Source organism: Alosa pseudoharengus, unplaced genomic scaffold (assembly GCF_046254945.1).
Source record: "Alosa pseudoharengus isolate Yale_2024_CS ecotype anadromous, Long Island Sound unplaced genomic scaffold, YU_APseudo_1.1 YU_APseudo_1.1_scf_5, whole genome shotgun sequence".
NCBI lineage: Eukaryota > Metazoa > Chordata > Actinopteri > Clupeiformes > Clupeidae > Alosa > Alosa pseudoharengus.
Genome location: NW_027468837.1, coordinates 40,665,418 through 40,692,917, shown reverse-complemented (window position 1 = coordinate 40,692,917; position 27,500 = coordinate 40,665,418). Strand labels below are relative to the sequence as shown.

Genomic DNA, 27,500 nt, shown 5'->3' with positions numbered 1-27,500 from the left:
ATTCTGGGCCAGCATGGCCTCCTCGATCTTGCGCTTGCACTCGGCCACGGCGTAGAAGGCCTCCTTGTCGGTGGAGAGCAGCAGCAGGCACACGGTGCAGTCCGGCGGGTCCAGGTACGAGATGTAGGCGTAGAAGTAGCAGTCGGGGTTGAAGCAGGGCAGGCAGATCGGCGTCCAGATCTCGCCGGCCTGGAAGGCGGACGAGGCGCCGACGAGGTTGAGCAGCAGGTGCAGGTCGGAGGGCTCGAGGCGCGCGTCCTCGATCACCGTCTTCTCCTGCACGATGGTGACGAGCTGCTGGTGGGCGATGAGGATGGAGAAGACCAGGTTGGGCGTGATGGCCTTCTGCAGCGTCTGGCCGAGGGAGTCGCGCAGCGAGCAGGGCAGCGGCACGCAGCGCACCGCCGACAGCATGAAGCTCGGCTCGCGGTCCAGCAGGTCCAGCAGAGCGTCCAGGATCTTCTCGGAGCCGGCCAGCAGGCGCCGCAGGTCGTAGTTCTTCTTGTGCTGGAAGATGCGCTCGATGCTGGCCTGCGTCAGCATGCTCACGATCTGGTTGTAGACGTAGCGCAGCTCCTGACGCAGCTGCTGCTCCGACTGACCACTGCTGGACACAGACACCAGGACCAGCGGACCCTGCTGCATGAACACCACCATGTGCTGGTCTGGGGGGAGGAGTCAATTACATTCACATTTAGTCATTTAGCTGCATGAACACCACCATGTGCTGGTCTGGGGGAAGGAGTCAATTACATTCACATTTAGTCATTTAGCAGACGCTTTCATCCATCCATTTCATGTGTGTACATGTGTACAGTGCAGCAGAGAGGCTGTGTTAAGCCACCACCTGCCCAGGGTGTGTGTGTGTGTGTGTGTGTGTGTGTGTGTGTGTGTGTGTGTGTGTGTGTGTGTGTGTGTGTGTGTGTGTGTGTGTACAGTGCAGCAGAGAGGCTGTGTTAAGCCACCACCTGCCCAGGGTGTGTGTGTGTGTGTGTGTGTGTGTGTGTGTGTGTGTGTGTGTGTGTGTGTACAGTGCAGCAGAGAGGCTGTGTTAAGCCACCACCTGCCCAGAGTGTGTGTGTGTGTGTGTGTGTGTGTGTAGTGCAGCAGAGAGGCTGTGTTAGGCCAACACCTGCCCAGGGTGTGTGTGTGTGTGTGTGTGTGTGTGTGTGTGTGTGTGTAGTGCAGCAGAGAGGCTGTGTTAGGCCAACACCTGCCCAGAGTGTGTGTGTGTGTGTGTGTGTGTACACAGTGCAGCAGAGGCACTGTGTTAGGCCAACACCTGCCCAGAGTGTGTGTGTGTGTGTGTGTGTGTGTGTGTGTGTGTGTGTGTGTGTGTGTGTGTGTGTACACAGTGCAGCAGAGGCACTGTGTTAGGCCAACACCTGCCCAGGGACTGCAGATGACGATTAGCTAGCGATCAAATCTGGCACAAAGCATCTTTGGCCTCTATTTGATTAATGCATTCTGTACATGATCCCTGTAAGAAATAAACTTAATAAACTAAACTAATCTATAACAGCATCACTCAGTCTGTGACCAGAAATGTCTGCTGCTTTAGACAAGACAAACAATGCTATTGTATTATGAAAAAGCTATTTTTGTTGCCATCTTCATGGGATCATCTGCTCCCATTATAAAAACAGACAGATATTTGCCTGATCTTATAATAGAACAGTCATCAGATCTGTTTAAGGCCAGTGCCGTGGCAGGAGAAGACATCCATCCCTGATGTGTGATGCTAGTGAACAGACAAGCTGCCTTTCTGACGGTATGGCTACCTCAGTGGTTGCTTGTGATCAGACCGTTAGCACTCCGACAGGTGAGACTACCGCTTCCTCAGTGGTTGCTAGTGATCAGACCGTTAGCACTCCGACAGGTGAGATCAGACCGTTAGCACTCTGACAGGTGAGACTACCTGAGTATACGTTAGTGAACAGACCATTAGGTCTCAGCCAGGTGTGGCTACCTGAGTAGACGCTAGTTAAAGGAGAAATACGGCCGATTCTTACATGGATCTCGATCGCTAGACGTCGCCGAAAAAGCTAACCGCTGCTACTGAACTGGAGTAGCTGCTGCTAACCTCTGCTACTGAACTGGAGTAGCTGCTGCTAACCGCTGCTACTGAACTGGAGTAGCTGCTGCTAACCGCTGCTACTGAACTGGAGTAGCTGCAGCTAACCGCTGCTACTGAACTGGAGTAGCTGCAGCTAACCGCTGCTACTGAACTGGAGTAGCTGCTGCTAACCGCTGCTACCGAACTTGAGTAGCTGCAGCTAACCGCTGCTACTGAACTGGAGTAGCTGCAGCTAACCGCTGCTACCGAACTGGAGTAGCTGCTGCTAACCGCTGCTACCGAACTGGAGTAGCTGCAGCTACCAAACTGGAGTAGCTGTAGCTAACCGCTGCTACCGAACTGGAGTAGCTGCAGCTAACCGCTGCTACCGAACTGGAGTAGCTGCAGCTAACCGCTGCTACCGAACTGGAGTAGCTGCAGCTAACCGCTGCTACCGAACTTGAGTAGCTGCTGCTAACCGCTGCTACCGAACTTGAGTAGCTGCTGCTAACCGCTGCTACCGAACTTGAGTAGCTGCTGCTACCGAACTGGAGGTGACTTCAAAATGTCATTAAAAGTTCTGTGCAACATGAACATGACAAACCAATGTGTTTTCAACTCATCAAATCTGAAGAAGTTGTACCCAGACCTAGCATTGTAGCTCACTGGGAGCACTGGCAATTAGCTGCAGCTACTCCACTTCAGCAGCACCGATTTTGATCGTTTTTCCTATCGACAGTACTCAGCGACGTCTAGCGATCAAGATACATGTAGAAATTAGCCAGATTTCTCCTTTAACAGACGGTTAGCTCTCTCTCAGGAGTGGTTACCTGAGTAGACGGAGTGGTTACCTGAGTAGACGGAGTGCAGTTAGCTCTCTAACAGGAGTGGTTACCTGAGTAGACCGTTAGCGCTCTCTCAGGAGAGGTTACCTGAGTAGACCGTTAGCTCTCTAGCAGGAGTGGTTACCTGAGTAGACGGAGTGGTTACCTGAGTAGACGGACGGAGTGGTTACCTGAGTAGACGGAGCGGATGGTGTTATCGCCGCTCTGGACGAAGGAAACGAGCGCCATCATGACGCCCATGGTGGAGGAGAGGGCCTCCTCGCTGCCGTAGCGTGAGTAGATGGGCTTCCCCGCCTCGCTCAGCACGAACACGTGCTTCCTGTGTGCGCGCCAGGCGTCGGCCGTCACGTCCTCGTCGCGGTGCGACCCCGGTGGGAGCGGCGAGCCCGTCTCGGCCAGTGGCGGCGTGCCCCCCTTGGTGCCCAGCCCCTGCTCCTCCAGCTTGCTGCGCGCCAGCATGGCCTCCACGAACTCGCCCGAGTCGTCCCGCCCGTCCACGCCAGACGCCGAGTCCGAGAGCAGCCCAGGGGGCACGTGCGCAGGGCCCTCGCCGCCAGCGTTGGGCGGACGGTCGCTCTCGCCGCTCACAGCGTCGGGAGCGGAGTCCTGCTCCGACAGCTCATCCTGGCTCCTGGCAGAGCCGTCCGTTACCGTGGAGACGCCAGGGCAACCCGCCTCCACATGCCTATCCGGGTGTGACTCAGTCTCCTCTGACTGGATGTGGTTTTCTAACAAAGGAGCGTCGCTGAGCTCTTGCTCTTCACAGCCTTCATAAACACACAGACCAGAAAACACAGTCAGGGTCACCATGACAACCCAGGACGGTGGGGTAGAATGAAGTGTTCAGTAAGGTGTTTATGTCACACATTAGCATCCAGAGCCCCAGAAACACACACACATGGAAGAGCTTTCTTAACAGGGCAATAACCTGGTCCACACACACATGGAAGAGCTTTCCTAACAGGGCAATAACCTGGTCCACTGATCATAACTCTTCCTGTCAAAGCTGAGTTTAGACCTGATGCTGACGGTAAGCCTGCTCTGTATGTATGTAAACATGCTCACTGGTGCTTGGTTGAGCTTCAGAGGGGAGAGGGTTGGTGTCTGCAGCACAAGGGAGAGGGTTGGTGTCTGCAGCGCAGGTCACAGGGGAAGTCTCGCTGCTCCGCACATCCTCAGAGTTCCCGCTCCCTGCATTGTCCTGCTCCATCTCAACATCTCAGGCTCTGGGGGGAAACCGCAATTTCAGACTTGGCTATGTGGTGGTGGTCCTTGAGAAGTGCATTACATTCACATTTATTAATTGTTTGTGCAAGCAACATTATGGGGCGTTTTTCTAAAACATTGCAAACACCACCTAGCTGGCTAGACAAAGCCTAGCTGACACCACATCCAACTGACATCTTTTGGCGTCTTTTCATGTGAGTGACGGGGGTGCTCAGACCCAAACATCAAAGATACACAATGCAGTCAGGACCAGTCATCTGGGAATGACAGGTGCGTTCATCTTGCCTTCGCATACTGACCGTACATCATCAACGTTTATTTAAAAGAATGCCGAAAGTAGTTGCTCGTAAAAATCAGCCAAAGTACATAACTGTTGCATAAATTCAATCTGACACGCTCTGAATAAACACGATAATTCCGAATTTACGATTAAGTGTGCTCGGAGCGATCGGAGTGGCAATTCACGAACGCACCCATAGTGCTACCAGAGACGGTTGATAAAGCATTTGTTCTAAAGGATCTTTGGTGTTACTTTAACCCCCTGGTTTCCGTGTCACATGCAGTTTATCCAAATAATGCTGGCGACACAGTATGTCAAGCGACTGGCTGTACACAGAACCGCACAGGTTGCCAAAACGGCTGAGAGCTATGAAACACCCCTCTCACCTTCCTGCGACGGGCACATAGAAGCTTTCGCTGGAACTAGTACAAGCCTTGTCGACAGTATCAGATCAGTTTATTGTGAAATCTGACAAGATCCCACACGTAACGCTAAGCCACCGTGTAGCAGCTAATCTTAACATATGCAACTCCGCTGTTCGCTAATAAGCTCCCTTTGCAACTGTGTCTCAAGTCACAAGACATAACTTTACATTTATATTTCACGTCTATGTGTACATACAGCAACAGAGTAGGTAGGGCAACGGAGTTCCTAAAATAGATTAAAACCTGTCAAATGGCGAGATAACGTTACCGCATACACGCCAGAAAAAACGGATCTGGAGAAGTTGACGTTAATAACTCATGCTCTTGCCTGCGTTAAGTCTGGAGAACCCTGGCTTGGGCAGATCATTCTAAGCAAAAGCTAAGCTAACTTACAAAGGCGTACGTCAATGACAGCTATCTTTTACAAGGCCTTTGGAAACAAATCATATCGCAAAAGATATCGCAAATATCTGTAGCTATCGTGGGTTACTTTTAGTTAACTTATTCATTCGAATGTTAATTCTACCAAGTAGCAGTTTAGCGTCAGATAGCTTGCCATAGCTCGCTAGCTAGCATCATTCTTGTCGCTTTAATTAGCTTGCTAGGATAACACTTAGCCAATGAGTACACCCGTATTAAAGTCGAAAGTGAGGGATATACTTAGAAAGAAAACATTTAGACAGGCTGTACTTACAATATTTTTTCATGAGACCCCATTGTAATTACAGTCCGAGAATCATGACTATTCACTTTATCCACCGGTTCCTGCTAGCCACTGAGGAGGAAACACGAAAACAAATTTAGCACCCGGACTGAAACATCCGGAATCCCAATAGTGACAGATTTACTTAACCAATCGTTGCAGTGGTACGGTGTGCAATACACCAATGAGAGAAGAGTTGATGTATATATCCCGCCTACTTCACCAGGGGTGTGTTCACACAACCCTATGCATTTTTGGTGAGGTAATGGTATTCAAATACCGATGCAACACCTTCAAATAAATAAAATAAACATTGCCAATGGCCGTACGGTGAAAAAAAAACACCGACAAAAGAAACTGATTAATAGCGTTTTGATTTCACGACACGGGTTTTGTCTGCGCAATAGTCTTGCATTATGCACTACCTTGAACACACAATAGATCCGTTCAACTGCCTGCTGCGATATCGCCTTGTTGTCAGTCCCCCGTAACGTCGGTGAACTGTGCTAAAGAAATGGATAAAATCAGCGCCTTGCATTCGGATAAAGCTGAAGATGTGGCTACTTCTTCCAGCTTCCGTCAATTCAAGATCGAGCATTTTCATCTTGACCTCAGCGTTGATTTTGATAAGAAAAATATATCCGCCACCGAGACTCTCCGGCTGAGGTGCATTCAGGACCAACAAAGTGAAGTGCTGCTAGATATCCACCCGTCTCTGAGCTTCCAAGAGGTGTCCTACTGCCAGGGCTACGATGACACCGAATGGCAAAAAGTAGAATTTCTCACCAGGGACTTCACAAGCTACGGTACCACTCTGGTCGTTAAATTCCCTGCGCCGTGGAAAGCCGATGAAAAATTCCGGGTGGCTATCAAATATACTGCCACTGACGGACCAGGGGTAAGGAAATCGTCTGGTCTCTTCATTAATTAAAGTTTTAGAACTTTTAAGCAATTTGCGTGTGAATAGATTGAGCATTTATGCTGCCTATCATCAGTAAACTTTTTATCTTAAGTAGTTTAAGTTAGCTGCTTAGCTAGCTAGTATTTGCTCACAGGAGATACTGCACCCTCAGCAAAAACACTCTCCTTCGTCTTTTCCAACATGTGCAGTTTCGTTTCACCTTTGTTCCTCATCCCCAAGTACTAGCGCAGAACCACTACTTCCTTTTAAATACATACAACTCATAAGGAAAGTCGTTCATCTTTGTGGTTGAATTTCAAACATTAGGCTACACATCTACACACATGCTACCCACGACATGATTCCACGCACAATATGTGGCAGCACCAATAACAGTAAGCAGAGATAGATAGATAGATAGATAGATAGATACTTTATTGATCCCCAAGGGGAAATTCAAGACATTGAGCAGCAGGAGTGAAGTGGTGTCCTTGCCTTGGCGCTAAATTGCGGGCATGTCTGTAGATGTCGTGGCTGGTGCCTGCCCAGACTAGCGAGCGGAGGTTGCCGTTCCTCTACACCAGCGGTTTCCCGGTCCTGAACAGAAGCCTGTTCCCCGGCTTCCACACGCCTATGACAAAGAGCCCTTACTCGGCCACAGTGCAGGTAACGTTCGCCCGTCTGACCCGCCTCCTGTGTGCTGTCGCCCTGTTGCGCCTGAACAGGTGTGCTGGTTGAATCCTGAGCAGACCGCGGGAAAGACCAAACCGTATGTCTTCACTCAAGGCCAGGCGGTGCTCAACCGGTCCCTCTTCCCCTGCTTCGACACTCCAGCGGTGAAGAGCACCTACTCGGCCGCGGTGAAGGTGGGTCCTGGCGACCGGCCACACAGCCCGTCACCGGGGGATCAGTCATCATCTCAGTGAAATACTCTTAAATTGCTCTCATTATTGATACTGCTGTCAGCCATTTTATGTTGTATGACATCACCTTGCTCTTTTTCGTTATGATATCCCTGTCATTGCTTGCACTATACTATACACAAGTGATTGTGAAGTGTTGATGCTTTGCACAAACCCACTTGGCATGGTTGTTTGTTTGTCAGGATTGTGTTCTGTTGTGTTTTTGCCCTTTGGACTCTTAATCGGGCAATAGCGGTTTATGGTGCTGGGCTGGGTTGACCTTTGCCCTCTACCCTGGCAGGTGCCTGAGGGCTTCACAGCGGTCATGAGCGCCACCACATGGGAGCACAGGAAGGCGGACAACAGCTTCCTGTTCCGCATGGAGCAGCCCATCCCCTCCTACCTGGTGGCGCTCGCTGTGGGGGACCTGGTGTCCGCCGAGGTGGGGCCCAGGTGAGCTACACACGCAAGCACACACACACACACACACACACACACACACACACACACACAGAGGTCTCGGCCAAGGAGGGCCCCAGGTAAGTCCCTCCTTCACACACACACACACACACACACACGCACACACACTTGTGCCACCAGCCAGTCTGGACCATAGTAATTTTCACCGATGTCATAAGATGCAGTGAGTTTTCTTCTGATGGTGTCGTACCTGATGTGTCCAGGACCCCTGTGTGGACAGAGCCATGTCTGTCTAACACACACACACACACACACACACACACACACACACACACACCCACCATAATAATAGCACGCAGTGAGTTTTTTTCTGATGGTGTTCCTGCTACTGTGTCCAGGACTCGTGTGTGGTCAGAGCCGTGTCTGCTGGAGGCCGCTAAGAGCGAGTACGATGGCGTGATCGAGGGCTTCCTGTCTGTTGGAGAGAAGCTGTTTGGGCCATACGTGTGGGGAAGGTTCGTTTTCATTGGTCCACATATTGTATATGGGGATGGTGAAATTATTTCATTGGCTCACAGCACACACATATGGAGAAAGTGAGTTTTAATTGGTCCATTTGACCTGTGTCACACCTGTGTGCGTGTCACACCTGTGCAGGTATGACGTGCTGTTCATGCCGCCCTCGTTCCCCTTCGGTGGCATGGAGAACCCCTGCCTGACGTTCGTGACCCCGTGCCTGCTAGCGGGCGACCGCTCACTTGCCGACGTCATCGTGCACGAGATATGCCACAGCTGGTTCGGTAACCTGGTGACCAACGCCAACTAGGGAGACTTCTGGCTCAACGAGGGGTTCACTATGTATGCCCAGAGACGTGTGTGCCGGGAGCTCTACGGTGAGAGATGCTGATGGAGCGCTAGTCAGCCAGTAGAGTGCTGAGCAGTGGATAGCGACAGTGTTGATGATGAGAGACCTTAATGTACAGCTACACATAATGTACAGGGTCCCTAATCACACAGTGTTGATGATGAGAGAACTTAATGTACTGCTACACATAATGTACAGGGTCCCTAATCACACAGTGTTGATGATGAGAGAACTTAATGTACAGCTACACATAATGTACAGGGTCCCTAATCACACAGTGTTGATGATGAGAGACCTTAATGTACAGCTACACATAATGAGAGACCTTAATGTACAGCTACACATGATGAGAGACCTTAATGTACAGCTACAAATAATGTACAGGTTCTCTAGTCACACAGCATGTGGGAGAAACACGTGATGATATCTATGTCCACAGACTTTAGAGAGTTAAACAATAGCATGTCCAGGTGTGCATGTCCAGATGTGCATCTTTGTGTTGTGTGATGCTCCCGCAGGTGAGGCGTACACCTGTCTGGAAGCCGCCACAGGCCGCGCCCTGCTGAAGCAGCACATAGATAACACCGGAGAGGACCACCCCCTCAATAAACTACGCGTCAAAATCAAGCCAGGTACCAGGAGTACACACACACACACACACACACACACACACACAGAGACACATACACACTCTCAATAAAGTATCTATCTATCTAAAAAATAAAACTTGAATTTCCCCTTGAGGATCAATAAAGTATCTATCTATCTACACACACACACAGAGGGTGTATTGGCTGATTCTTAGTACTGATCCAATATCAGTGTTTTTTTAGCCTTAAACAACATGTAGCAATAGAACTCTCTACTGCTGTGGCTACTACGCAGTACCTTCAATCTCAAATTAGTTTTTAGCCGCCTCCATTCTATGCTCGCTTCTTGACAAAAGCACTGGCGAGACATGGCTGTGGTATGTGTTAACATATTGTTATATTCAAAAGCGTCAGCTAAATTCCACAACCATAACCATAACAATTGGTTTGAATAGATTGGCCTCATATGTTGGCCCATTGTGACTGATACCTGAAGCCCTATTTCCACCGATACCCAATCCACCTGTTTGAGTCAATATCAGTATCAGATTGGTGCATCCCTATTGTCAGTCATTTTGAATAAATATGGTAGTTAAATAACTAACTAATAAATGTGTGTGTTTGGTAGGGGTGGACCCTGATGACACCTATAATGAGACGCCCTATGAGAAGGGCTTCTGTTTTGTCTCATACCTGGCTCACCTGGTGGATGACCAGAGCCGCTTTGACTCCTTCCTCCAGGTACGACATTCTCCTACACTCTCCTACACCCTCATACACCCTCCTACACCCTACACTCTCCTACACCCTACACTCTCATACATCCTACACTCTCCTACACCCTACACGCTACACTCTCCTACACCCTACACTGTCCTACACCCTACACTCTCCTACACCCTACACTCTTCTACACCCTACACCCTCATACACCCTACACTCTCATACACCCTACACTCTCATACACCCTACACTCTCACACACCCTACACCCTCATACACCCTACACTCTCCTACACCCTACACTCTCCTACACCCTCCTACACCCTACACCCTACACTCTCCTACACCCTACATTCTCCTACACCCTCCTACACCCTACACCCTACACTCTCCTACACCCTACACTCTCCTACACCCTACACTCTCATACACCCTACACTCTCATACACTCTCCTACACCCTACACTCTCATACACCTTACACTCTCATACACCCTACACTCTCATACACTCTCCTACACCCTACACTCTCCTACACCCTACACTCTCCTACACCCTACACTCTCCTACACCCTCATACACCCTACACTCTCCTACACCCTCCTACACCCTACACTCTCCTACACCCTACACTCTCATACACCCTACACTCTCATACACTCTCCTACACCCTACACTCTCATACACTCTCCAACACCATACTAGGGGTGTCACGATTCTCCAAATCCTCGATTCGATGTAATTTTCGATTTTAAAGTCACGATTCGATTCGATTTTCGATCTTTTTAAAATATTACTATTAATGCATTCCTTATATGTTATTTACTCTTGCATTTTAAGCCTTAAAGTAACTTTGGACTGTAATTAGACCATCTTTTCACTTGCTAAGTTGAGTAGGCTAAGTTATTTTTAATTGACGTGAATGAACGAATACTTCCACACCGGTGATTTCAAAGTAGCAAGAGGGGCTTTGATTTCGGTAGGTTGATGTGTAGGCCTATATTTTACCTGGCTGCAGCCTAAAATTAGTGTTGACGCTGCAGTTCAGCACGTGCATGTGTGTTTGTGCGTCTTGGCATATATGCTGGATTTGACATTGGGGGTGTGGCTGCATCGTCGATTCTACTTTTAAGTTCGAAGTTAGAGATTGAGATGTAATTTCGATCGATTTCGAAATAAAATCGAAATCGTGACACCCTTACACCATACTCTCTCAAACACCATCCTACACCCTACACTTTTATACACCCTACACTGTCATACCCCCTCATACCCCCTCATACCCCCTCATACCCCCTCATACACCCTCATACACTCTACACTCTCATACACTCTCAAACACTCTCATACACCATCATACACCCTACACTCTCAAACACTCTCATACACTCTCCTACACCCTACACTCTCAAACACTCTCATACACCCTACACTCTCATACACTCTCAAACACTCTCATACACCCTCATACACCCTACACTCTCAAACACTCTCATACACTCTCAAACACCCTCAAACACTCTCATACACCATACACTCTCATACACTCTCAAACACTCTCATACACCATTATACACCCTATACTCTCATACACTCTCATACACCCTACACTCTACACTCTCATACACCCTCATACACCCTACACTCTCAAACACTCTCATACACTCTCATACACCATTATACACCATACACTCTCATACACTCTCATACACCCTACACTCTACACTCTCATACACTCTCATACACCCTCATACACCCTACACTCTCAAACACTCTCGTACACTCTCATACACTCTCATACACTCTCAAACACTCTCATACACTCTCAAACATTCTCCTACACCTTCATATCACTGTGACTCCTTCCCTCGGCTAACACACACTCATACACTCTAATGTCACTGTGATGTTTAATCAAGTGTGTGCAGCTTCTGATGTCCTAGTAACCGCTGACCTTCCCCTCAGGCCTACATGCAGCGTGATGTCCTAGTAACCTCTGACCTTCCCCTCAGGCCTACATGCAGTGTTATGTCCTAGTAACCTCTGACCTCTGACCTTCCCCTCAGGCCTACGTGGACAAGTTTAAGTTCTGCAGCGTGATGTCCGAGGACACGCTGGAGTTCTTCCTGGAATACTTCCCTGAGCTGCACAAGAAGGGCGTCCACCAGATCAAGGGTACCTCACTTCCTGTCATGTCCTCCTCTAACACCAGATTGAGGTGCCGTTTACACGACGCCGGTTTTTGTGAAACCGGTGAGGTTTTGTTAACGGTTACGCCTTGCGTGTACACGACGCCGGCAGTTTAGGAGACTGAAACCGCCGGCTAACTTTCGCCGTGTAGACACCTGTAGGTGCGAAGCTGGCAACTTTATGGCAACCCACTTCTCAACTCAGCCACGGCACTTGACCTGACATGCTGCTTGTCAAAACAAACCAAACCATTTATTTATCATATTAAAATGTTTTTCTTTCCCCTGTCATGATTTATGTGCACAATGTAGCCTATCAGCCTTTAGTGGCTAAATTAGAAGCACACGTTATCTTAACTTAGTTAAACATTAGCTTACTGCATGTTAGTGTTTTCTCCAGTGGTGCTCAGACCTAATGCAATGTGTAGGCTAAGCATTTCACATAGCAGTCACATACCTTGAAAATGAACTTTATTAGTTTAACAGTTGAATTGAAAACCGAATTGTCTGTAGTCTCCTTGTTTCATGCGACTGCTTAACCAGAGCACTTATTAGACATTCTCTGGCTTAACAAACTGTTTCAACAATGTTTTCTTCTACGCAATTCACGCAAAATTATCGTGAAGCTTCTGCACAGCGGCGCCATCGACTGGTCTGGCATATGCACTACAGCACATTTAGCCGGTTACACCTGTGTGTGTACACGCAAGGTTTTTTCTTGCCGGTGTCGTTAAAGGTGTGAAAGCGGTAAGAGAAAATTCACCCGGCGGTTTCGTGTAAACGGCCCCTGAGGGTCAGTTGGCCTCTAGGGGGAGCTGTTGGCATGCTGCCCCCCTGCTATGTGTCAGATGTCTCCTGGTGTCTTGGTCAGGTCTGGAGTTTGAGAGCTGGTTGAATGTCCCCGGCTGGCCACCGTACCTGCCTGACCTGTCTGCAGGGCAGAGCCTGATGAAGCCGGCGGAGCAGCTGGCGGAGCTGTGGGTGCAGCCGAGTCTGGACATGATGGCCATCGGCAAGGTCAACGCCAAGCCCTGGAAGACCTACCAGACCGTCTACTTCCTGGAGCAGATCCTGGGGAAGTCACCACTGCCTGAGGGTAGGAGGCGATGTCGATTTCAGGCCTGGAGGATTAGGGTTAGGGTCGGGGTCAGGGTCAGGGTCTTCTTAAACAGGATATTCTGCTCATATCAGTAATGGGCTGCTTGCACGTTACTCAGTGATACGGGGAAGTCACCACTGCCTGAAGGTAGGAGGCGTCGTCGATTTCAGGCCTGGAGGATTAGGGTTGGGGATCAGGTCAGAACTAGATTTAAAACATCTAGCTAAGGCTCACAGCGCAATAATGATCTGCTCACACATTTGCCTTGTCCGACATAAGTAATATAAATTCGATTGGATGAGGATGCTTTGAGGTGTGATGTACATGCGTGTGATTAGATGAGGATGTTTAGAGTTGTGATGTACATGCATTGTGATTAGATGAGGATGTTTAGAGGTGTGATGTACATGCGTTGTGATTGGATGAGGATGCTTTGAGGTGTGATGTACATGCGTTGTGATTGGGTGAGGATGTTGAGAGGTGTGTTGTGTTGAAGGTAACATGAAGAAGCTGGAGGAGCACTACCCTCACATCGTGGAGTCCAGCAACGCAGAGCTGCGTCTCCGCTGGGCTCAGATCATCGCCAAGAACCAGCACCAACCGGGCTACCAGCACATCCGCAAATTCCTCAGCTCACAGGTGGGAACGGACCCAGGATGGAGGGTTAAGCCTCAGCCTTTAAAATAAGGCATCTTAAGACTATGTTCGGTGATGGTATCATTCAATTGTGAAAGAAATGAAGATGAGTTTCTGTCTCTCTCTCTCTCTCCCTCTCTCTCTCTCTCTCTCTCTCCCTCTGTCTCTCTCTCCCTCCCTCTCACTCTCCCTCTCTCCCTCCCTCTCTCTCTCTCTCTCTCTCTCTCTCTCTCTCCCTCTCCCTCTGTCTCTCTCTCCCTCCCTCTCACTCTCCCTCTCTCCCTCCCTCTCTCTCTCTCTCTCTCTCCCTCTCTCTCTCTCTCTCTCTCTCCCTCTCTCTCTCCCTCTCCCTCTCCCTCTCCCTCTCTCCCTCTCTCCTCAGGGCAAGCAGAAGTATACTCTGCCGGTGTACCGTGCTCTGTGGGGGGGCTCCGAGGAGACGCGTGCTCTGGCCACGGATGTCTTCTCCAGCACCGCGCATCAGCTCCACGTCAATGTCCGCAACTACGTGAAGAAGATCGATCCTCAGCTGAGTTCTCCTAGCACGAGCCCGAGCATGCTCAGTCAGCCCCCAGAGCAGCTGACGAGGCACCTGCAGGCCGCGCACAGACGCAGCTGCTCAGGTGTTCACCTCACCTGCGGCAGATGGAGATGCTGTGTGCGTCTCTACAGCCTATTACTTTGGACATTATTATTCTATTCGGTCAAAGGGAACCTCTTGGCACTTACTCAAGTACTGTGGTAATATCATTTTGCATATTGATTATGCAAAGTTTTTTTTTCTAATGATGATGACTGGGAATAAATGTTTTGTAAAACAACTTTTGAATTATTGTGAATAGATTTTGTCCAAAATAGTATGTTGTTGTTGCAAAAAAAGATGGTGTTATCCCTGATGACTGTTATTTCCTATCTGACAAGCAGCCTTTTTCTTGTGATATTTTAACAATATGTGGGTGGTTTTTGGCACTATTAATATGTTAAGAGTATTTCTTTCCATGAAGTCTGGGGCGTGAGCTTATTGAATAAACATTAGACCACGCAATACTCTGGATGGCCCCCGCTCTGTAAAGGTGTAAGTGGCGACATATGCTTTTCTGCGCTCTTTTAGCGCAACCATGACTATTCAATGCGTTTAACTCCTCCTGTGCTTGCAAACTGTCATTAGCGGCTAGCGAGGTAACACGCACATACTCACTGACAGGGGCGTGAGACAGCAGGTTGACTTTGACTGGACCTACTGAGCAAGGAGTCCCAGGAAACCATGAAATACGCCGTGGTAAGCAAGCTTTAAGTCATGTGTGCAGTATGAAGGTGAGTTGAGTTTGATAACAGTATCTAGCTGACTGACATTCACGTCAGCAGTGGGTCTCCAACTTCAGATCAGTGTTAGAAGCTAGCTAACGTTTACTCCGATTGTCCAAGTAGGGATCAAGGCGTGTGGCGGCAATGCCAAGGTTGTTAAATAAGGTTGAATAAGTGTCTTACGTTAGTTAATTCCATGTATGTAATAACATATCAGTTAACTAGCTTTGGACATCATCAGCGGAAAGGCATGTAATCAAAGAGCCCTCGGATAAATCCAGTTAACGTTGGAATTCTTTTCAATGAGTCACGGATAAACTTAGCTGGCGTAGCCTGCCCGAGCACTGCTTTAAAACCTCCGAGTTAACTCAGAACCTTCGAGAAATTACTGCAAGATCAACATTTGTTGCTTATGATTACTAACAATATTAAACCAGATAGTAAGTCATTAACATCACATGTTCTGCATGACTCTGGGTTTACGTTTCCTCTAGTCCACAGCAGTCGTGACGGCGGGAGTGGTGCTGGTGACTACAGCGGGCATTGCACTGGGCTATTATTTCTATGGCCGGAAGAAGAAGCCTTTAGTCACCCTGCTCGACCCCACAGTCAAATACCAGCTCAGGCTCATCGACAAGGAGGTAACGAGGCTATGTGTGTATTATAATTACAATTCCACACCTGTGTCTCTGTAGGCCGAGCTTTTGCATAATACATAATTATGGACTAAATATAGTATATCCATTTAGGCTGGACACAGATAGGGTTTAGACGGGTCATTTGCTTCCTGTGGGGGTGTGTGATGCTCTGAACACAGTGTTTTTTATTGCCAGACAGGCCACTCTCAGCTGTGTTAGTTCAGGAGTCTTTGTTCAGTAGCCCAGAACGCCTCAGGGCTGGATCGCCTGCTCAAGGCCACTCCAGTGGCACGGCAACAGCCGCCACCATGCGGAGAGCCATCCCTACGGGACGAAGAGCCCCTCTGATCCTTGTATCTCTGTGCATCCCTACAGGGCCTAGAGCTCTTCTGATCCTTGTATCTCTGTGCATCTCTGCCAGGTGCTCAGCCATGACACCCGCAAGTTCCGCTTCGCCCTCCCCAGCGAGGAGCACATCCTGGGCCTGCCCGTAGGTGAGTATGGGTGGAGGGGGGAGGGGGGGTGTTCAGTAGTATGGATGGAGAGTGGAGGGGGAGGGGGGTGTTCAGTAGTATGGATGGAGAGTGGGGGGGGGGTGTTCAGTAGTATGGATGGAGAGTGGAGGGGGAGGGGGGTGTTCAGTAGTATGGATGGAGAGTGGGGGGGGTGTTCAGTAGTATGGATGGAGAGTGGAGGGGGAGGGGGGTGTTCAGTAGTATGGATGGAGAGTGGGGGGGGGGTGTTCAGTAGTATGGATGGAGAGTGGAGGGGGAGGGGGGTGTTCAGTAGTATGGATGGAGAGTGGGGGGGGGGGTGTTCAGTAGTATGGATGGAGAGTGGAGGGGGGCGGTGTTCAGTAGTATGGATGGAGAGTGGAGGGGGGTGTGTTCAGTAGTATGGATGGGGGTTAGGTTAGGTTACCGGGCCTCCCTATGGGTTAGTATGGATGGAACAGGACCTTCTCCACAGTGGATGAGTGGGCCATACTGTGCTATAAAGGAGGAGTCTGGCAGTTTTTCACATAGATCTCTGTTTCTCGAGGTCACTAAGTACTGTCTGTACAAAAAAAACTACCTAGCTTAAGTGCTACACTCTGGGGGCAGGAACAGTACCTAGCTCAAGTGCTACACTCTGGGGGCATGAACAGTAGAACCAATTGTTTTACTTGTGACCTCGAGCTACAGAGATTTATGTGAAAAATCACCGGACTTGTCCTTTAATCCCTTTACCAGTGGGGGGCAGCATGTAGAGTTACTCATTTAGCATCATGCATTTAGCTGCCGCTCTGATGAGGTGATCGAGCTGTCCTCTGTCACTGTGGGGTGAGCAGCTGTAGTGTGGATGTGTGATGTGTGATCCTGTGGCTGAGCCCATGTTGTGTCCTCCAGGGAAGCATGTGTACCTGTCTGCTCGTGTTGATGGCAACCTGGTGGTGCGCCCATACACTCCCGTGTCCAGTGACGACGACCAGGGATTTGTCGACTTGGTGGTGAAGGTAGGAATGGTGTCATTTCACTGTGTCTGCACAATAACTGAGTTGAACATGGTGGTGTTTCGTAAGGATCCTGTTCATGTTGTGCAGCATAAGAGGTACAACACAGTCTAAAATATCTGCCCCCATGCCATAGCAGCTTTCTAGCTGCCTGGCTACGCTAGCTACTAGCAGGATAACTTGAGCTATGTAGCACAGATTTATACAGTTATGCACAGTACTCAGTGGCCTCAAACAGGGCCCTGTGTTGAAAACGGCTTTGAGTTCTCCTTTATTGCCCTTTTATGGTTTTATTTGCTGTTGTTTTATTATACTGTTTATTGCTTTTGTTTATGTGAATCATATTAAATTGCTCCTGTGTATGAAATGCATATATAAATAAATATACATAAACTTGCCTTGCCTTTGCTTCACCCCCAGATTTACTTCCGGAATGTACACCCCAAGTTCCCCGAGGGGGGGAAGATGTCCCAGTACCTGGAGAGTCTGCGTGTGGGAGACGTCATCGATTTCAGAGGCCCGGGGGGGCTGCTGGAGTACACTGGCACCGGTCTGTGGCTCAACACCTGTCTGTCTATTCACCTGTCTCTCTGCCTGTCTGTCTGTCTACCTGTCTCTCTGCCTGTCTGTCTGTCTACCTGTCTCTCTGCCTGTCTGTCTGTCTGTCTGTCTGTCTGTCTGTCTGTCTGCCTGTTCACCACCAGTCTGTAGGGCTGTGCAATTAATTGAATTTCAATTCAAACGATCACAAAAATAGTATAATTGACAAAAAATGATTATTTTGCCACATTCCGTTGAGAAATAGTGTTTTTGGAAATACATACAATTTCAACAAAAGGCATTTTTATCAGATCATCAGCGAGCATGTCATTGGATTGAATCCAAAATGTACCACAGTCTGTAGGCCTAATCACAGTGTAATGCATCTGCTGTATGTGTTGTTATGAATAAGTAGAATTTAAGACTTTAAGTTATACAAGTTATTTAACTTCACTTGGTTTCCTTATTTTTCTTATTATAGCCTGCAGTGATATTTTTCTTATTATAGCCTGTAGTGATATTTTTTGGGGGGTTGTGGAAATAACAGATAAGTACCCCTCCCCAACCCTCCCCACCTCCATGAATAATCGTGTAATCGTGATTACAATTTTGACCAAAATAATCGTTATTAGGATTTTTGCCATAATCGAGCAGCCCTACCAGTCTGCCTGTCTGTGTGTGTGTGTCTGTTCACCACCAGTCTGTGTGTGTGTGTCTGTTCAACACCTGTCTGTCTGTCTGTCTCATAGCTCTCTTTACCTTGTGATTCTCCACCACAGCCTACTGTGGCTGTATATCATTTATAACTCTGCATCAGTGTCTGGGTTATTGCTACAGAGAGCTGCTGTGTTGTTTGTTGTCTGATGTATGATTTTGTAATAGTGCTCAGAGTCACTGTTGCCATGGTGCTGTTTAAACAGCAAGTCATCCAGACAGTCCTGGAGTAGGAGTCTGAGCCTGTGCTAATCCCGTGCGGGCCACAGCCTGATCCCCTCCATGGGCGGTTAGACACTCCCACTCCCTGTGCTAAACTCTCCATCCCTGCTAAACCCACCCTGTGCTAACCCACTCCTTATGCTAACCTCTCCCTATGCTTGCTCAACCCTGTGCTAACTACCCCTGTGCTAACCCAACCCTGTGCTAACCCACTTCCTGTGCTAACCCACTTCCTGTGCTAACTACCCCTGTGCTAACCCCACCCTGTGCTAACCCACTCCTTATGCTAACCTCTCCCTGTGCTAACCCCACCCTGTGCTAACCCCACCCTGTGCTAACCTCTCCCTGTGATAACCCAACCCTGTGCTAACCTCTCCCTGTGCTTGCTCAACCCTGTGCTAACTACCCCTGTGCTAACCCCACCCTGTGCTAACTACCCCTGTGCTAACCCACTCCCTGTGCTAACTACCACTGTGCTAACCCCACCCTGTGCTAACCCACTCCTTATACTAACCTCTCCCTGTGCTAACCCAACCCTGTGCTAACCTCTCCCTGTGCTAACCCAACCCTGTGGTAACCTCTCCCTGTGCTTGCTCACCCCTGTGCTAACTACCCCTGTGCTAACCCAACCCTGTGCTAACCCACCCCTGTGCTAACCTCTCCCTGTGCTAACTGCCCCACCTCTCTGTGCTAACCCACTCCCTGTGCTAACTGCCCCACCTCCCTGTGCTAACCCACTCCTGGTGCTAACCCACTTCCTGTGCTAACCCACTCCCTGTGCTAACCATAGATATTAGAAAACTAGCATTGGACGCTCCAGAATGCATAGATAATAAAGGCTAGATGTCTTATGGCGGAGTCTCTAACACCGGCAGCCATCTTGTCACAGGCAAGCTATCTGGTGGGCTCTGTGGTACCTGATGTAAGGTATATCTCTTCTTCTACTAAAGGCAGAACAATGCCCCCAGGCTATAACAATGACACCTTCAGGTCACTACCAGTGCACCATTGAAACACAATGTTATGAGTTAGCGAGCTGACTGTGGCAAGATGGCCGCGAGGTGCGGACGTCGACCTCCATTGGCCAGCAGCGCGGACGAAACATCTAGCCTTTATTATATATTTATATGCCAGAACGTACGTAAATAACGACGCCATCTTGATGAGGGCAGCAATCACTGGAGGCCAATGGAGGAGCACGTGACTCTGACTGGAAATCAGGCAGGTGTCTGTGATTGCCTGCAAATGTTGCCAATAGACAATAAAAGTGCTGCCCCCACCAATATGGCAGCCATGTTTACGATGCCACCTAATAGAACTCGACTGTCAATGCGGTATCTAGCTTTCTAATATCTATGGTGCTAACCCACTCCTGGTGCTAACCCACTTCCTGTACTAACCCACTTCCTGTACTAACCCACTCCTGATGCTAACTGCCCCACCTCCCTGATGCTAACTGCCCCACCTCCCTGTGCTAACTGCCCCACCTCCCTGTGCTAACTGCCCCACCTCCCTGTGTGCCTCCCTCAGGTACGTTTGCGGTGCAGCCGGATAAGAAGTCTCCTCCTGAGACCCAGTCCGCTGCCACGCTGGGGCTTATTGCCGGGGGAACAGGTAAGCTCACAGCACCCCACCACTACAGAGCTGTTACTGTTACTGTGTGTGTGTGTGTGTGTGTGTGTGTGTGTGTGTGTGTGTGTGTGTGTATGTCAGTATGTGTGTGTGTGTGTGTATGTCAGTATGTGTGTGTGTGTGTGTGTGTGTGTGTGTGTGTGTGTGTGTATGTGTATGTGTATGTCAGTATGTGTGTGTGTGTGTGAGAGAGTGTGTGTGTGTGTGTGTGTGTGTGTATGTGTATGTCAGTATGTGTGTGTGTGTGTGTGTGTGTGTGTATGTCAGTATGTGTGTGTGTGTGTGTGTGTGTGTGTATGTCAGTATGTGTGTGTGTGTGTGTGTGTGTGTATGTGTATGTCAGTATGTGTGTGTGTGTGTGTGTGTGTGTGTGTGTGTGTGTATGTGTATGTCAGTATGTGTGTGTGTGTGTGTCAGGCTTGTGCAAAATTCCAGAATTGAATTGAAACTGGCTCTTAAATTCCAATTCAATTCTTGAATTTCACTTACATTTCAATTGAGGTCACAGCACCCCACCATTTACAAACACTACAGGGCTGTTACTAGGTCTCTAAGGCATAGCACCCCACCATTACACTACAGGGCTGTTACTAGGTCTCTAAGGCATAGCACCCCACCATTACACTACAGGGCTGTTACTAGGTCTCTAAGGCATAGCACCCCACCATTACACTACAGGGCTGTTACTAGGTCTCTAAGGCATAGCACCCCACCATTACACTACAGGGCTGTTACTAGGTCTCTAAGGCATAGCACCCCACCATTACACTACAGGGCTGTTACTAGGTCTCTAAGGCATAGCACCCCACCATTACACTACAGGGCTGTTACTAGGTCTCTAAGGCATAGCACCCCACCATTACACTACAGGGCTGTTACTAGGTCTCTAAGGCATAGCACCCCACCATTACACTACAGGGCTGTTACTAGGTCTCTAAGGCATAGCACCCCACCATTACACTACAGGGCTGTTACTAGGTCTCTAAGGCATAGCACCCCACCATTACACTACAGGGCTGTTACTAGGTCTCTAAGGCATAGCACCCCACCATTACACTACAGGGCTGTTACTAGGTCTCTAAGGCATAGCACCCCACCATTACACTACAGGGCTGTTACTAGGTCTCTAAGGCATAGCACCCCACCATTACACTACAGGGCTGTTACTAGGTCTCTAGTTCTACACATACACACGCAATGTTTTATTGCACTTGCCTCCTTTTGTCTGTAGTACTCATATATATTACGGAAAAAGAGTGTGTGGGTTTGTGTTTGTGTGCATTATTTGAAAAGAGTGTGTGTGTGTGTGTGTGTGTGTGTGTGTGCGCGCACATTTGTGTGTGTGTGTGTGTGTGTGTGTGTGTGTGTGTGCACGTGTGTGTGTGTGTGTGTATGCATGTGTCTGTGTGTGTGTATGCATGTGTGTGTGTAATGCTGTTGTTCTTGTTTGTAGGCATCACTCCTATGTTGCAGCTGGTGAGGGCCATCATTAAGGACCCCAGTGACCAGACCACATGCCACCTGCTGTTTGCCAACCAGGTGTGTGTGTGTGCGTGTGTGTCTTAATCAGACTGCACTGAGCTTCTTGTGTGTATGCTACCTCAAGGTGTCACCCCAAATTATGTTGAGCACCAACAGACACTGTTTATTAAACCTTGTGTGTGTGTGTGTGTGTGTGTGTGTGTGTGTGTGTGTGTTACTCAACAGACTGAGAAGGACATTCTGCTTCGAGAAGAGCTAGAGGAGATTCAAGCCAGACATCCAGACCGCTTCAAGCTATGGTTCACTGTGGACCGTGCTCCAGAAGGTACACACACACACACACACACACACACACACACACACACACACACACACACACACACACACACACACACACACACACACACACACACACACACACACACACACACACACACACACACACAGCCGTGGGGGCAGCCGTGGCCTACTGGTTAGCGCTTTGGTCTTGTAACCGGAGGGTTGCCGGTTCGAACTCCGACCAGTAGAAAACGTCTGAAGTGCCCTTGAGCAAGGCACCTAACCCCTCACTGCTCCCCGAGCGCCGCTGTGGTTGCAGGCAGCTCACTGCGCCGGGATTAGTGTGTGCTGAGTGTGTTTCACTAGGCCTTTTCACACAGAGATTACGCTAAATTTGCGGGAAGAGGAGACGTCTTTTTGCCGCAACGTGTGTCTGAAAACAAGGTGAAAATTTGCCGGCCTGCTGATCTGTTCACATGATGCGGCATTTTGGGGAGCCAGGAGGCAGAATCAGCTAGCAAATTAAAATGTGACGTGCAACAGGGGGCGTGTAGAGTGATAGTCGTAGGCCTTATGCGTGGGCCTTCAGATGCAGCAGGTGTGTGATTTCCAAAACCATGGCGGGAGAACCGACTGCACTTTGGTTAGCTTGCATTTGCAGTACCCTGCAAATGAAAGTGAAGTTGCTTTGCTGTTGCTTAGAATGTTAGATTCTTGCGATAAATGTCTTCAGACAATAAAAAGTAATTTGGAAGGGAAATAGAAGAGAAGAGTTGCCCCCTGGGTTGGCCGTGATTCCCCTTTGAAAATCAGAGGTTCACAGGCTACTGTGGTCTTGGTCAGTGGCGCCGCCAGCCGTAATCCTGTACGCACTGTGCGTACAATTTTTCAACACTTTATTCATGAAATCATTCAATATTACAACAATAAAAATAGCTTGTGTACTGTCTTAAGTGAAACATGCTTCGCGCACAAATGATAGCCTAGCCCTAGGGCAAAGAGAATGGACATCTCAACATAAGGATACATTAGAAGATGATGATTGGTGTAAACTTTGTCAGACGACGTGATAAGCAGTTCTGGCGCTTAAAAACGCAACGTTCCATTCAGTCATAAATCATTCAAGCCTAGTGCTCGTCATGAAAAGAAAACAGCAGCTTCATATTTTTCAGGTGTTTAACAATAGGTGCACTGTTAGCAGTTATGCCGAAGGCAGTGAGATTATTAGGCATTGCATCATGTCACTCTGTTTGGAACATCGCAGTTCGGGTTGATAAGATTCAGTTAATGCGAGTATGGATCGTCTCAAAGTTTGGGACAACCAAACAGCAGTGTAGGCAAAGCAAATGCTAATTGTTAGGTTACCATAGCTGTCTTTTCTCTAGGCCTGGGCCTATCGGAAATCGCCACATAAGCTCATTGGTTTCTTTTTTCTTTTCTTTCTTGTTCGCGTGTTGGGTAGCCTAGTGAAGCTGCTGCTCTGTAAAGGTATTTCTGTCCCACCCCATTCATCTTGGTGGAATACTTCGCAAACTTTCCCTCAACACATGACAAACCATATATCAGAATAAACAGCAGACCTTACCGAACACAAAGGTGTAAAGTATTCCCCTGTACAGTTAGCCATTCCAGAGTAATCCGGTTTTAAATTTGCAGTGTCTATATGCATGTCTCCAACTTTGGGGGTTCACAAAGTTTAAATTGTTCAATAGGCCTACATGATTTTATAACAGGCCAAATACAAAATAAATGTTACAAATATCGCCTAGATATCTGTAAGCATTACAATCAGAGGATATACATATAGGGCAGACAGACGCTCATGAGTTCATGCTTTGTTTTATCGCTGGATTTTAGGATAGCCTATTATGGCAACTGATTGCATTCCGAGCTACAGTCAACTCTAGCAGGCATTTAATGACTGGAGACTTTGTGAATTTATAGATTGACATAATGTGCTGTCTCTGCTATTGCTGCTTTTGATCAGTTAGATTTATTTGCAATCTCCTGTGGTGGGCTGGACATAGCATCGAAATGCCCGCCCAGATTCCCCTTTCCGCCTTGACCCATTCACACTGGTGCCGGAACGAAAAAACTCGGCAAAATGTCTAGGGGTCTTGGTAGTAAATTTGGCGAGACACTTTGTCCCGCCGTTCCGCCTCGGTCTATGTGAAAGGTACAGTCGTTCCGCGATTCTGGTACATAAAATCGCGGCGATTTTGGCAGTGTGAAAAGGCCTACTAATTCACGGATTGGGATAAATGCAGAGACCAAATTTTCCTCACGGGATCAAAAGAGTATATATACTTATACTTATACTTATATATACACACACACACACACACACACACACACACACACACACACACACACATACACATACACATACACACACACACACACACACACACACACACACACACACATACACATACACATACACATACACACACACACACACACACACACACACACACACACACACACACACACACACACACACACATACACATACACATACACACACACACACACACACACACACACACACACACACACATGTATGGACAGAGTAGCGCACAACAAAACACTAATAACGTGGTTCTGACCTCTGGTGATAAACTTAAAAATAAGAAGAAGATGGCTTCAAATGTAGCCTATAATTTATTGGTTACTATCTGAAGCCCTTCTTCAGATCCAATTTTGAAAAGAGGCGTTAGCTTATTGTCTTATTGTCTGCTGCCCCCTACAGGGTGGGAGTACAGCGAGGGCTTCATCAGTGCAGACATGATCCAGGAGCACCTGCCCCCCCCCAGCGACGACTGCATGGTCCTGATGTGCGGTCCTCCCCCCATGATCCAGTTTGCCTGCAACCCCAACCTGGACAAGCTGGGCTACCGCCAGACCCAGCGCTTCGCTTACTAGCCTCCGCAATCCCGCCCCCTCCAGCTCAGCCAATCACCACACCCGCTAACTCCTGCCCATCCAATCAGAGAACAACTCTTAGAAGTGTTAATTAAGGCATCCTGTGTGATTATTGTGTGTGACTGAGCTGAGAACCTTTGGGATCTTTACCTTGGAGTGGAGCTGGTTTGCAACCCCTGTTTCCTGTCCTTTTGGCGCCCCCTTCAGGGCCTGATCTGAAATGCACCCCAAAGAGCTCTGGTTTATGCACAAGCCTCTGAAACCCTCTCTGAGGGCCAGCTTTAGTATTGCACTAGAGATTGAGAGAGAGAGAAAGAGAGAGAGAGAAATAGAGAGATGCAGTGCCAGGGAAAGAGAGAGAGAAATAGAGAGGGAAAGAGAAGGAGAAAGGAAATGAGATGGTGAGAGAAAGATAATGAAAACTTAGTGTCATTTGGAACTCATAAGAACCCTGGTGTAACATCTAAGTTTTTTTCATGCTCAGAAAACACCCCCAACCCCCACCCTTTCTCTCTCTCTCTTCTCTGTCTTTTCTCTCTCTCTCTCTCTTTCTTCTCTCTCTCTTTCTTCTCTCTTCTCTCTCTTTCTCTCTTTCTCTCTCTGTACGTGTGTGAGTGTGTATGCAGCTTTAAGTGCGCTAGCTTCTGCAGAGGGATTATGGGGGTTGCTGAGACACCTGCTGCAACTACAAACGATCTGCCACAGTTCTTCTCTTTCTCTGCCTGGTGGTCCTAAAATAGCCTGAGAGCCCGCCCACCCGCGCTGCCAATGCTCGGTGGTGTGTGTGTGTGTGTGTGTGTGTGTGTGTGTGGTGTGTGTGTGTGGTGTGTGTGCGTGTGTGCGTGTGTGCGTGTGTGTGTGCGTGTGTGCGTGTGTGCGTGTGTGCGTGTGTGCGTGCGTGCGTGCGTGCGTGCGTGCGTGCGTGCGTGCGTGCGTCTGCATCTACGTCTCTGGCTCTGTCTGACTCTGACCACTCTTTCTCTGACTTCCTCTGATTCTGGTCAGATGCCTTACGCACTTGTCACTACAAACGTGATGTCTGTGGCCTTGGTGCTTGTATGGTCAAACCAGTTATTATTTTGTATGTCAGTGTGTGCGGGGTCATCTTTTTTTATATGCATGTAATGAGTTGTTTACTATGTTTTCTTATTGTTTTTCCTAAAGGTGTATTTTTGAGCTGCAGTGCACTCCTACTACTGCCAAGCTTTGTTCTTGTTTCAATACACTGCAGACGCTTGGGAGAGAATAAACAGTGTCATATCAGAAATGGCTGCTGGTGGTTCTTTAGATGACCCAGTCCTCCTAGGACTCCCTGTGTGTGTGTTGACGTTAGTTGCGTTTAGGCCGTGCTGAATTAGCCGTGTCATTTAGGCGTCTAGCATTTAGGATTAGTCGTCTTTGAACTAGCCTGTAGGCGGGCAGGCTGCCTTGGCTGGAGTAGGGGCCATTGTTCTCTGTTTATCCCATTCCTACAAGAGCAAATCCCGTCTCATGGTCTTACACCACACACACAAAGCACTCAGGGACATTTTGAAGATTATTACAAACAAAAGTTAATGATTGGATTTATTGAACATGTTCAATTTTATATGCCCTTGGCCATGACCGCAGGGCTGCTTCTGATCTCTACTGATGTCCATCACCTTCAGCAGGATGGAAAATGCAGTTTGTACATAAGGGGGTCACAGTCAGCCCTGCGTAAGGCACAGGAGGCCACAGTCAGCCCTGCATTAGTTACAAACTTGTCCCCCTAAAGCAAGTTAACTGAAACGGGGAGTCGTCTGTCTCTCCTAGAGTGTCTCCCCTGAAGTGGGGTACGGCCTCCCCAAAAGCAGTCCCCGGTTGTCCTCTCTGTCTCTTGAGTACCAGTGCTGCTGTGGACAGGCAGGCGGTCATGTGAGAGTGGAGCGGAGTGGCTGACTGGGTGGCTGTGAGCGGAGTAGGAGTTGTGATGTTTTAATCGGTTTGCAGTGCCCACGCCACAGCCCCTTTGTTGGGGGGATTAGAGATTAGTGCAGATTGGAGTCTGGCGACTGCAAGCCTGGGGATGGGTGGGTTTAGGCTTGAAGGGGGGGAAATGACTGAGGCTTTATCAGTGTGTCCACGTGCAGATAGAATGTGACCAGGCTGGCCCAGATACAGATACAGACTTATGGAGATTTTACTAATGAAATTGCATTCCTAAAAAATGCAAAATGCACTCATTTCAAGATAATTTTGCACAACATAATTTTATGTTAATATAACATCTTGTTTTGGTGATGTCAAAAACATCTTGTCAAGACAAAAATCTTCAAAAATAATTTCCAACGGTTGAACCTATCTTAGCAAACAGAAATATGATAACCACTCGCATCCCTGTTTTAAAACATTTTGACAAAATATATATGACGTTGACGAGTTTACCAGCAG

General features: G+C 48.4%; 3 protein-coding genes across 3 annotated transcripts in view; 2 read left to right on the top strand and 1 right to left on the bottom strand.

Moving 5' to 3' along the window:
- The window catches only part of mon1bb (MON1 secretory trafficking family member Bb), a 12,620-nt gene extending 6,971 nt beyond the window's left edge, over positions 1 to 5,649 (bottom strand). The window contains exons 1-4 of the mRNA XM_076267912.1: positions 5,528 to 5,649; positions 3,967 to 4,127; positions 3,072 to 3,668; positions 1 to 665 (exon numbers count right to left, since the gene is read on the bottom strand). The exon at positions 1 to 665 is cut by the window's left edge and continues 128 nt beyond it. Coding sequence (XP_076124027.1) covers positions 1 to 665; positions 3,072 to 3,668; positions 3,967 to 4,111 — 1,407 coding nt within the window. The 5' untranslated portion in view covers positions 4,112 to 4,127; positions 5,528 to 5,649. The remainder of the gene's footprint in view (positions 666 to 3,071; positions 3,669 to 3,966; positions 4,128 to 5,527) is intronic.
- Positions 5,650 to 5,815: 166 nt separating this feature from the next.
- Positions 5,816 to 14,680, top strand: rnpep (arginyl aminopeptidase (aminopeptidase B)). The gene is given in 11 exon segments (XM_076267911.1): positions 5,816 to 6,434; positions 7,163 to 7,303; positions 7,641 to 7,792; positions 8,158 to 8,274; positions 8,417 to 8,652; positions 9,143 to 9,256; positions 9,843 to 9,955; positions 12,002 to 12,110; positions 12,996 to 13,220; positions 13,720 to 13,862; positions 14,242 to 14,680. Coding segments are annotated over 11 exon segments (2,097 nt in total). The 5' UTR covers positions 5,816 to 6,050; the 3' UTR covers positions 14,605 to 14,680.
- Positions 14,681 to 15,015: 335 nt separating this feature from the next.
- cyb5r1 (cytochrome b5 reductase 1) lies at positions 15,016 to 25,550 on the top strand. The gene is made up of 9 exons (XM_076267913.1): positions 15,016 to 15,138; positions 15,659 to 15,805; positions 16,224 to 16,296; positions 17,191 to 17,297; positions 17,715 to 17,844; positions 20,301 to 20,384; positions 21,856 to 21,941; positions 22,110 to 22,209; positions 24,916 to 25,550. The coding sequence occupies exons 1-9, from the start codon at positions 15,124 to 15,126 to the stop codon at positions 25,086 to 25,088; spliced, it is 915 nt and encodes a 304-aa protein (XP_076124028.1). The 5' UTR covers positions 15,016 to 15,123; the 3' UTR covers positions 25,089 to 25,550.
- Positions 25,551 to 27,500: the final 1,950 nt, after the last annotated feature.